We start from the raw sequence: 12,500 nt of genomic DNA, 5'->3' as shown, positions 1-12,500 counted from the left end.
TGTGTGTGTGTGTACCGCCCCGTGTGTGTGTGTGTGTGTACTGTTCCCGTGTGTGTGTGTGTGTGTGTGTGTGTGTACCATTCCCGTGTGTGTGTGTGTGTGTGTACTGTTCCAGTTGTGTGTGTGTGTACCGTTCCGGTGTGTGTGTGTGTGTGTGTGTGTGTACTGCTCCCGTGTGTGTGTGTGTGTGTACCGTGTGTGTGTGTGTGTGTGTGTACTGTTCGTGTGTGTGTGTGTGTGTGTGTACTCCCGGTGTGTGTGTGTGTGTGTGTGTGTGTGTGTGTACCATTCCCGTGTGTGTGTGTGTGTGTACCGTTCCCGGTGTGTGTGTGTGTGTGTGTGTGTGTACGTTGCCCCGTGTGTGTGTGTGTGTGTGTGTGTACTGTTCCCGTGTGTGTGTGTGTGTGTGTACTGTTCCCGGTGTGTGTGTGTGTGTGTACCGTTCCCGGTGTGTGTGTGTGTGTGTACCGCCCCGGTGTGTGTGTGTGTGTGTGTACCGTTCCCGTGTGTGTGTGTGTGTGTGTACCGCTCCCGTGTGTGTGTGTGTGTGTGTGTGTACTGCGTCTGTCCCGGTGTGTGTGTGTGTGTACCGTTCCCGTGTGTGTGTGTGTGTGTGTACCGTTCCGTGTGTGTGTGTGTGTGTGTACTGCTCCGGTGTGTGTGTGTGTGTGTACCGTTCCCGTGTGTGTGTGTGTGTGTGTGTGTACCGTTCCCGGTGTGTGTGTGTGTGTGTGTGTGTACCGTTCCCGGTGTGTGTGAGGTCTCTCCTGTGAGCTCCAGGTTCAGGAGTGACCGTCAGCTTCATCCGGAGAGTCTTTCGTTTGCTGTTACACGAGTGATTGACCGAAGCGTCCACCACATCATAGATAGTGTGCATCAAACTAGACATGTCCTAAAACACACACACACACACACACACACACACGTGTGACAGGTGTCTGTCTCTGAGTGAAGTCTGTATAAATGTCTGTTTTTACCTCTTTTGTGACTCTTCCGCTGTTGTCGAAGTCGTAGAGCGTGAAGACCCACTCCTGCCTGTTTTCATCAACCAGAGACACGTTACACTCCAGATCCTGACAGAACACACACACACACACACACACACACACACACACACACGCTGCAGTTACACATCTGTCCAGCAGGAGGAGCTCAATGACTGCCAATGCAGAAAAAAACTCATGTTGTTTATGTTTATTTATTTATTTTTTGGCAACTAGGGTTATTATGGTTGAAACTAAAACTATAAAAACGTATTTGTTAATTTAAATAAAATAAAATAAAATATTACCATTAAAATAATGAAGAAGAGAAACCTTGCCTTGATGATTAAAGGAAAGTGTGTAAATTGTAGAAAGCGTGTTTAGCTGCCGTCTGTTGTTTGGTATCAACTTAGTATCAAGTTTATTTTGTAAAATATAAACAGAATTAAAACGTGAAATAAAAAAAACATTAATAGCCGCCCTCCATTATTAGCTTATTAATATATAACTAAATATAAATTGCAGAAATTATATTATATAATCAAAATATTACATGCATAAAAAAGTGGAATGAATGAAATGAAACCTAAATAAATCCTTCAAAGTTATTAATAAATAAATCCTGTATTTGGCCACTTACATCCAGATTGATGCGTTTCTTTCCTTTGCTGGCGTCTCTCTCTCCATCTTCAGACGGAAACAAACTCTCACACCCTTCAGCCTTCTCTGGAGGCAAAACCACTAAACACACACACACACACACACACACACACACACACACACACACACACACACACACACACACACACAGACAGACACACACACACACACACACACACACACACACACACACACACACACACACACACACACAGACAGACACACACACACACACACACACACACACACACACACACACACACACACACACACACACACACACACACACACACACACACACAGTACTGTGAGCACACTACCCAAAATGCACCATATTCAGTCAGAATGAAACACACTGCAAAAACTGTCTTGACCAAATTATGAAGATAATAAGCGTTGTTTTCTGACAAATTCATCAAAATGAACTGATTTCGTGCTTAAAATGGGGTCCGAAAAATCGGATAAATTCAAAGGAAAAACAAATGGAAATGCCTGATCCCATTGGCTGATATCTCTTCTCGTTTCAAGCATTAATATTTAAGTATTATTTAAATAAAATTGTAATATTTATTAATGTTCTGAATGAGCTTTCAGCATATAATTGAATATAATATAATAACATTTATTAATGTTTATCTTTTGAGTTTTAAATGTATAATATAATATAAAATGTATAAAACGAATATATTTTGTGTGTTTTTACAATAAATATTAATTTATCGTGATGTATTGCTTGTATTAAGAAATCATTACAAAAACACTTTAAACGCCAATTTAAAAACAAATAATGATTTGGCTATATTTTACAAATTATTAAAAAAAAAAAGATTAAAAATTGTAAAAATTGTGAAGGTGTTAAAAATAAATAAATAAATAATAATAATAATAATAATAATAAAACTCACAAATTAACAGATATTTACAATTATTTTTGTTTATAAAGAGTTGTAAGTTATGTTTACAAATGCCAAAATATCGGTCATTAAAAAATGCAGATATTTATGCACTAATGGTGATTAATAATAAGAAATTAATACTTTTATTTTATAAATATGCTTTACGTTTATCAAAAGTGATGGCTTTAGACAAAACACACAAACGATACAAATAATAATCATTTATAAAGTAAAAAAAAAATTTTTTGTCACTCATTAAAGAATCCTGTGAAATAAAATCTTTTTTGAGAAAAATATTTTCAACATTAATAATGTTTCCCGGTATATTAGACTGTAACGATGCTGTCGAAGATTGTGTAATTTTTGCATGTTGAATTCGGTTTTATTGCATATTTATTTCTATTCATACTTCGTTTTAGGAGCCGATGCACAATTTCTCAGCAAACAAGGCTTCTGGTCAGGCTTGAAATCCCTGCATCTCTGGTATTACTGTAACTCCTGTAATCAGTGTTTAGATGTGAGCTCACCCTGCAGAGACGTCCGTCCGTCCTTCAGCTCCTGGAGGAGGAGAAACACACAGGAGAGGAGGTGTTAGATCAGTACACAGGCCACAGACGCTCAAACCATTACACCTGCTTCAACACACAAACAATATTTTCTTAAGGAGAAGAGGTTAGCGCGCACTTCGCTGACGGGAACGCTTTAGGGGTTTGTCGTTAGGGATCCGTCATGAACAGACGATAAGAAACATCATTAAAAGGGTTTCTGCGTGAATATCGGTTGAATTTTCAGCATCGTCTTCGGTCTCACCCGAACCTTCGGAAATCAGTCTAATATACCGGGAAACATTATTAATGTCGAAAATATTTTTTTCCAAAAAGATTTTATGTCACAGGATTCTTTAATGAATGTAAAGTAAAAAAACAACAAAAAAACAAAACATTTTTTTACTTTATAAATGATTATTATTTGTATCGTTTGTGTGTTTTGTCTAAAGCCAACACTTTTGATAAACGTAAAGCATATTTATAAAATAAAAGTATTAATTTCTTATTATTAATCACCATTAGTGCATAAATATCTGCATCTTTTTAATGACCGATATTTTGGCATTTGCAAACATTATAACAATAATTTCTTACAACTCTTTATAAACCAAAAAAAAATTAAGTGAATATACTTTTGTTTATTTTTTTATTATTATTATTTTTAACACCTTCACAATTTAAAAAAATTTTAATCATCTTTTATTTTTTACTAATTTGTAAACTACACCAAAATAATTATTCGCTTTTAAATTGGCCGTTTAAAGTGTGTTTTTTGTAATGATTTCTTAATACAAGCAATGCATCACGATGAATTAATATTTACAGTAAAAACATGAATGCCATAACATCACATTGCAAACCTAAAAATGATTTATCTGATTTCGTAACTCCACGATATTAACGTATGCTGCGACCGACCAATCAGAAGTTCCGGGAGGCGGGTCTACTAGAGTGGGCGGGTTTTCTAGAGTGTAACTAGCCGTATTGACTTCCCAGAATGCAACGCTATGTTGATTTGCAGCAGTTTCTTTAAAGTCACGTGTCTGTGAACTCATTACCACCCGGCGCAACAGATGCATCCCAGATCTGACCGCCCTCTGCATTTTAAAGACTAACACGTGGTATTTTACCCATGATGCCGTCACCCACCGAGGCCCTTTTTAAGCGGCAATGTGTGGGCCATATGCTTCATTAAAACAGAGCTGAACACGGCCGAAACAGAACTGGCCCTGCTTTCTTTATCGGCTCAAATGCGTGCTTCAGACCGACCTAGATCTGTGAAATACGCATGCGATGGCTTTAAAATGTGAACTGAGTAACGAAAAGAATTATAATTCAACTTTCACCAATTATAAAGATAACGAGCATCTTCATATTTCATCAAAACGAACCGATTTCATGCTTAAAATGAAAGCATCTGCAATCTGATGAATTGAAAGGAAAAACAAATGCAACTAAAAGAGGCCAAAGCAATTCAACTGTTAGATACTATTATAGTTTATATGTGTGTGTGTGTGTGTGTGTGTGTGTGTGTGTGTGTGTGTTGGGATCAGTGAGATGCATCACACATCATGCATTTATTTAAACAAAAATACAGAAAAAACTGTTACATTGTGAAGTTACAATTGATAATATTGTTGAAATAATATTGCGATTCCTAATATTGGTTTTCTATTTGAATATTATTTGAAATAGAATTTATTTCTGCGACAGAGCACTGCATTTAGCGTCTCGCGATCCTTCGGAAGTCATTCTAACGTGCCGAATTATTATCAAATTATTATTGCTTCCTTTTTTCGTTTTTTTCCGGAACATGACGCACTTTTCAGGATTTTAATAAGTGAATTAAAAAATAAGTGAAGTAAAAAAAAAAAAAAAAAGAAAAATCTATCAATAGAAGTCTCTTTTGTTGAATAGAAATGAAAAAAAAAAATCCTTCTTAAATCCAGCAAAATGTATCGCAGCTTCCAAAAAAAAATATACGAAGCAACGAAAACGCCGTCACGGTTTCCGACGATCACCGAAGACTGGCGTAACGATGCTAAACAATCCGGCTGCGCTTCGCAGAAATAAATTGCGCTTTACAAGACATCCACGTAGAAAACGGCTATTTTACATCGTAATAATATTTCAGAATTTTACTGTATCTTTTATGCTTTGGCGAGCGGAAGAAACTCAATCTTTTTTTGAAAGGCAAAAGAGCTTGTTTTTATCCAGAGACCCAAAGTGAGAGCAAAAATGCAATTTGGTACAGATGCTAATACTTGCATATCTCCAATAAAATGCTTTAGTAAGACGCTATTAGGACGCTTAGCTTAAATAAACACTTTTATTTGATTCTGTTTTTCAGAGAACGAAGTAAAACTAAGTTGTTTTAGGCCATCCGGAAAATATCACTGACAATCAATCAAGTAGTGCGTGCATGCTGTAAATGCACGTAATAGCACGCTGCAACCATGCATGCCGTCGAAACGGGAAGAAAGCGCAGACCGGGACGTGTGCTACAGACGGCCTCCAGCGCAGAGAGAGGCTTTTCACCCCGAGGTCAGACGAGAGGCGCAGCGTTTTGTTGGCAGGACTTGAAGCGCTCCGGAGGCCTCAGAAACAACAGCTGCGGAGCGAGTCGTTTGAAGATCCCCTGGCCTGTAAATCACCTCCTGGACCCGTCCGCCGCTCCCATCCCCATGTCTCTGCTCACTGGCGCGGAAGTGTAACGCTGCTGGCGAGAACCAATCGCATCCACCGAGGACTGCTTAGTACAATGACGGCGAAACGAACAGCCAATCAGAAGTTACGAGATAAAAGATGACGCCAATTATGAGCTACTACGCCAACCACGCCAAAACGTATGGGCTTTATTTACAGCTGATTCGTTTCGTTGCCCACGCAGCTGTCTATCGCTAACTGATATAACGAGGTCGCAAATGAGACGCTAAGCCATAATAATGAGATGAAACGTAGAAATTGTGACGTAAAATACCAAACAAATGAGATAAAAAGTCAATAATGAGATGCAAAAACGATTTTACACCAGGACTAGGCCGTAGCTAAATTAAGATCAATGCATTAAGATTAATGCATAAAGCACTAATGTGCGCATCGTGGCGATATTTTAAGGTGTTTCAGAGCAAGGTGTATTTTCAGTCTGGGGCTGGTTTCAGTATGTCTGTGAAACCGGCGGTCACGAAAACGAAACAAATATAAAAAGAGGTAAATTGGACAGGTCGAGATTATGAGACGCTAAGTCATAGTTATGAGATAAAAGGTAGAAATCATGGCGTAGACCGCGCCAAGGCGCTGAGAGCTATGAGATACAAAGACGAAGTTATGGCTTACTAGCATAAACAAAATTATGTAATAATCACGAGATAGAAAACGGAAACCGTAATAATAAAAAGTGACATGACGACAGTCATAATTATGAGAATTTGAGAATGAAAAAAAGTATGACAAAGTCACAATTTTTTGAATTATCACATAAATTATCGCAAATGCGGCACGTCAGAATTATCAAATTTAAAACCTGAACTTAGCAAAACGCTAACGACTATGAGATACGAACACAAAATTATATCAAACTGAATACGAACGAGGTAAAGAGTCACACTGCTGCAAATCATAACTATGAGATCCACGAACAACTGCAGAAGACACAATCATGAGACTTAATCGTTATAAGACGTATATGAGATACGGAGTCAACATTAAGACATACCAAAACAGAAATACGAGACAAAATAAGAAATGTACTTAAAAAGTCAATTTTGTGCTGATCTCAATTTGACCCTTCCAGACCAGATTTGAGTGTGCTGTGAAATCATATGAAAGGGAAAATCAGCCTGATTCGAATTTTCACGTTTTTCTGTAATAGAGCCACTAATTGAGCGAATCCAACTTCTAGAATGTCAAACAACGTTTTGTTTTTTTTTTTTTGTTTCTAACGCCGATGGTGGATATTTGCAGTCATATGAAGAGGTGCGAATTAAAAATAAAACGTTGCTGGGTGTAATTACTGTAAAAAAAACACAACGTGCGGTTTAAATCCACCGTAACATCACACAGTGCGGTTTAAATCCACCGTAATGTCACACCGTGCAATTTAAATCCACCGTAACATCACACCATGCGGTTTAAATCCACCGTAACGTCACACCGTGCAGTTTAAATCCACCGTAACGTCACAGCATGCGGTTTAAATCCACCGTAACATCACACCGTGCGGTTTAAATCCACCGTAACGTCACACCGTGCGATTTAAATCCACCGTAACGTCACACCGTGCAATTTAAATCCACCGTAACGTCACACCGTGTGGTTTAAATCCACCGTGCGGTTTAAAGCCACTGTAACCTCACACCGTGCGGTTTAAATCCACCGTAACGCCACACCGTGCGGTTTAAATCCACCGTAACATCACACCATGCGATTTAAATCCACCATAACGTCACACCGTGCGGTTTAAATCCACCGTAACATCACACCATGCGGTTTAAATCCACCGTAACGTCACACCATGCGATTTAAATCCACCGTAACGTCACACCGTGCGGTTTAAATCCACCGTAACGTCACACCATGCGGTTTAAATCCACCGTAACATCACACCATGCGATTTAAATCCACCATAACGTCACACCGTGCGGTTTAAATCCACCGTAACGTCACACCATGCGATTTAAATCCACCGTAACGTCACACCGTGCGGTTTAAATCCACCGTAACGTCACAGATTTAACACCGCGTCAGGGCTCGATTAAATGGTGTGAAGAGACTGATTTTTATCACAGACTGTTTTAACACATTCGTATCACGTTTTAGTCGGCATTTCATGATTTAGGTAAAAATCTGAGTTTGAGAATCTAAAAAAGAAAAACAAATGTATATGAGATAAAATCATGATATAAACACGAACTTAAAAGGTCAAAGTTTTATAATAAAATTGAAACTAGGTCAAAATTATAAAATACTACATAATTATGAGGTTATTTATACAATTATGAGGTACAAAATTATGACAAAAATTTATATAAAACTCAAAATTATGTTACACGAGATAAAAAGTCAAAAATATTTAAAATGTCAGAATTACAAGCTACTAAATCATAATTATGAGGTAAAAACTGATAAAAAGCTGAGATTCGGTCATAACTGTGATGTGCAACTGAATAATTTTATACTTGGGTGACAAGTTATGAAATATGAGAGGACAAAATCAAGTCACAATGACAAAATCACGGTATAAAACCACCAAAACACTAACAACTATGAGATACAAAGACAAATCTGTGACAAAATAAATAATAAAGAGGTGAAAAAGCCAAAACAATCACATTAAAAGCTGCTATTATTAAGATATGTGTCAGAATTATGAGAAAATTAAGATATCGCACTTAAGACTTAAGTGTGATATATAACTCTTAATAAATGCACGACAAACTAAAAGATTGAATTGATGGCACGAAAAGATGCTCAGTCACAGCTGTGAGATCCGAAGGCATGAGCTAACCGCAGGATCCCGTGACAGTAAGGAGTCTCTTCAGCGCACCCGGACAACCTGTGAAGTTCCACACGGCCGTGACATCGGCCAGGGGTCACCGGCGGGTCGGTTCCTAAAAACACCATCCTGCTCCAGAGCGGGAAGTGAAGGTCCAGTGGGTCGACACGATGAAACACAAACAGAGCGCGTGTGCGCAGATGCACCTCATTGTTGCCGCGGCTTCCTGATGCTGCAGAGGTGAAGGTTCATCGTTTATGAAGATCGGCGGCGGGAAGCTACCGCGAAAAAACAACCAACCACGATGTTTCGGATATACACCCCTCTGAAAATGCTTCATTCCAAGTGTACTACAAATGCATTTTTGTACTTACTAAAATGCCCTGAAATTGTACTTTTGGCCCATTATACCGAAAAGATGTATGCAGAATAGAGGTATGCAGAATAAAGTTTAATTATAAAGTACATATGTCAATAGATTTGAACTATACTTGGTATGAAATTAATTATTATTTTTTTTTATATTTATTGTTTTTTACTAGGGTATCCATCAAATAATGGAATTTATTTTCTGCATTTAAGCGGTAGCAAAATGCATGCGATGATGCCATTAATAATAATAATAATAATAATAATAATATTTAACAAAATAGTACAGAAAACGCATGTCTCACAGAGATTTAAATTAATCAGTGAATCTTTTTAAGCCAGTCCACTGAAATGAATCATGCATATAAACAAATAAAAATAAATAAATAATAATAAAAAAATAATATATAAATAAAATAAATGACTACAATAAATAATGTGAAATATAATAAAATTAAATTAAAATAACAATATATTAAATGCAATTCAAAAATAAAACAATAATAAAATGAAATCTAAAATAAAAATCTGAAATACTATCACAAATTATAAATACACCTCATTAAGTATCTATAAAGAATAAATAAAATGAAATAAAATCCAGATATGTTTTCTGAAAACTACTTTGATCACCTCTGCTTGTCAAGTAAACGTCTAAGGAATGGATTATTATATTTTCAGTGGAGCTAAGAAAAAACAAGGATGATGATAAGGACCCACCGGTGACCCCGAGGAGCCCGGAAGAAGTCTCCTGCTTCCTCGTTCAACACAACACGTCTCCACAGACACACAATAAAACACAAGACTAAACCCACAGGTGACATCCAGACACAGGTAGTGACTGAGCTGGAACAAACCCAGCAAGCAGCTAACAATATCAACAGAATTAGACCTAAAATGATTGTATTGCAATTAATGAATGCTGTAATTAATACAGCAAGCACATGGTATCCTGTGACGATTCTGAAAATAAAACACAAAATACGCAGACTACACAAAGGCACACGCCAGCTGAAGACATTATGAGACAGCGCTGGGTGGAGCTCCAGTGATATGAAGAGACGTTTGAGGAGAAACAGGAAGACGGAGGCCTTCGCAAGCGTGTGAAGCGGAGGAATGAGAACGGGGTGAAGAGTTCAGATGAGCTGATACAGTCATAGAGATACGATCAGCCAGACCCGTATCAACAGACAGAAGAGCTGAAGAAATCCTGAAAAACACCTCTAGTCATCCCCTTCACTGTGTGCCCATCTCCTTATGTATTGATCAGACCATCCAAACGAGACGACGCTTTTAAATGTGAGCCTTAAAACAACATATCACGAAAATATCACGTGGAGCCATAGTAGCCTACGAGAAAAAACATGATTATATTAAATGTGTGTGTGTGTGTGTATATACACACACGTTATAAATATATATATATATATATATATATATATACACACACACACACATTATATAAATAAATATATATATATATATATATATATATATATATATATATATATATATATATATATACACACATATATAAATATATATATATACACAAATATAAATATATATACACATATATATATATATACACATTATATATATATATATATACACATTAAAAATATATATATATATATACACATTATATATATATATATATATATACACACATTATAAATATAAATATACACATTATATATATATATATATATATATATATATATAGATATACACACATATATATATATATATATATATATATATATATATACACACATTATATAATATATATACACACATATATATATATATATATATATATATATATATATATATATACACACACACATTATATATAAATATATATATATACACATTATAAATACATATATACACACATTATAAATATATATATATATACGCATTATAAATGTCCCAACAAGGTCAAAATTCACTGGTATTCCTATCCTTGTGGGGACATTTGGTCCCCTGACGTGATAAATACCAGGTGCACACACACACACACACACACACACACACACACACACACACACACACACGTTACACGAATCGTGCCACCCCTAATATACGTCTAGATTGATATTTGCCGGGGGTCTGGTCTATGCATCCCTGCCTCTGCTGAATTATTTTTTTTTTCCCACAGAATGATGTGTGAAACGCACTATGAAGTCCCGCTCCGAATCAAACGGTTCTCGAAAAGCACTATAAAACCCATTCTGAATCAAATGATTAGCGATGCCTGACCTGATCGGAGCGTTTTAAGCAGTTACAGCTCTGTTGATGCTGTTCGCTCTCTAGAATTTATTTGTTGTCCAAAATATAATTCAATATATACGTCCATGTACAAAGTGCAATTAGTCCAGACTTTTATTTTTTCCCTTTGAACGTTCTTAATGCCGTTACTTTGTTCAAATAAACGTCAGTACAGTCGCTTCATCAGCATTTTGCCGGAGCGACCGGGGACACTCCAACGCCTCAGGAAACGCTCGAGTATTAAATATCGGTCTGAATCACGAACGCGGGGCAGGTCTGAGGTTTATTTGAGAGGAATCTGCAGCTCGACGGCGCGTGAAACAGCAGACAGACGTTTGAAGTCACGCTGGAGGAAGCAGCCGAGAGAAAAAGAGCTTGCTTTCAGGAAGAAAGTGAAACAGAGGCGTCTTTCAGGAGATCCTCAAAAGAGAACCACAACAGAACCGGCTCTAACTAAAGGAGAGGGATACACTACAACATATTTAAGTAAAAAAAAAACACACTGGTAAGTAAGCATATACATACACATTTATACATATTTATTATATAAGCATTATTTATATATGTACGCTCTTTTAATAACATTTCTTAAAGTAGAGAGCTACACTACTATTAATACGTCAATAAATATTTAAAATAAAAACAGAAAAGTTAGTATATACTTACACATTTATTATTATATATATTTATATATTTCTATTAATATTTAGATATTTATACCCTTTTAATAACATGTAATTATTAAATTTGTATTTAACATTATATTATTAACATATTTACACAAATATACCTACAAATAAATTTTAAATCTAATATATAAACTTAAAATCTAATATATATAATATAAATATATATATAAAATGCAATATAAGTATTTGTTTTATTATTATATGTAATTAAGTGTGTGCATATATACATATGCACAAATACAATTATAAAAAATATAATAATATATAATACAATATAATAGTATATATTATCATATTAGATATTTATAGGTTTGCATATATAATTATATAAACTTATTATATTATTTGCTTGTTAAAACAAATATATATGTGTGTGTGTGTTTGTATATATTTATACATATTTATTTTGTTATAGTTATTTAATATTGTTTAAAATTAATATTTAATTTATACATAAATTGCATTATACATATATTAATGTAGATTTATTTTTTTAATATTTTTATATTTATATATATATATATATATATATATATATATATATATATATATATATATATACACACATACACACACACATTACAGAA

At 35.6% G+C, this 12,500-nt stretch overlaps 1 protein-coding gene across 1 annotated transcript in view; it reads right to left on the bottom strand.

Moving 5' to 3' along the window:
- The window catches only part of nkd2b (NKD inhibitor of WNT signaling pathway 2b), a 37,082-nt gene that overhangs the window by 5,619 nt on the left and 18,963 nt on the right, over window positions 1-12,500 (bottom strand). The window contains exons 4-7 of the mRNA XM_043260386.1: window positions 3,067-3,097; window positions 1,624-1,724; window positions 978-1,073; window positions 742-892 (exon numbers count right to left, since the gene is read on the bottom strand). Of these exons, the coding sequence (XP_043116321.1) occupies window positions 742-892; window positions 978-1,073; window positions 1,624-1,724; window positions 3,067-3,097 (379 nt within the window). The remainder of the gene's footprint in view (window positions 1-741; window positions 893-977; window positions 1,074-1,623; window positions 1,725-3,066; window positions 3,098-12,500) is intronic.

Source organism: Puntigrus tetrazona, chromosome 16, assembly GCF_018831695.1.
Source record: "Puntigrus tetrazona isolate hp1 chromosome 16, ASM1883169v1, whole genome shotgun sequence".
Taxonomy (NCBI): domain Eukaryota; kingdom Metazoa; phylum Chordata; class Actinopteri; order Cypriniformes; family Cyprinidae; genus Puntigrus; species Puntigrus tetrazona.
This window is presented reverse-complemented; position numbering and strand designations above follow the sequence as displayed.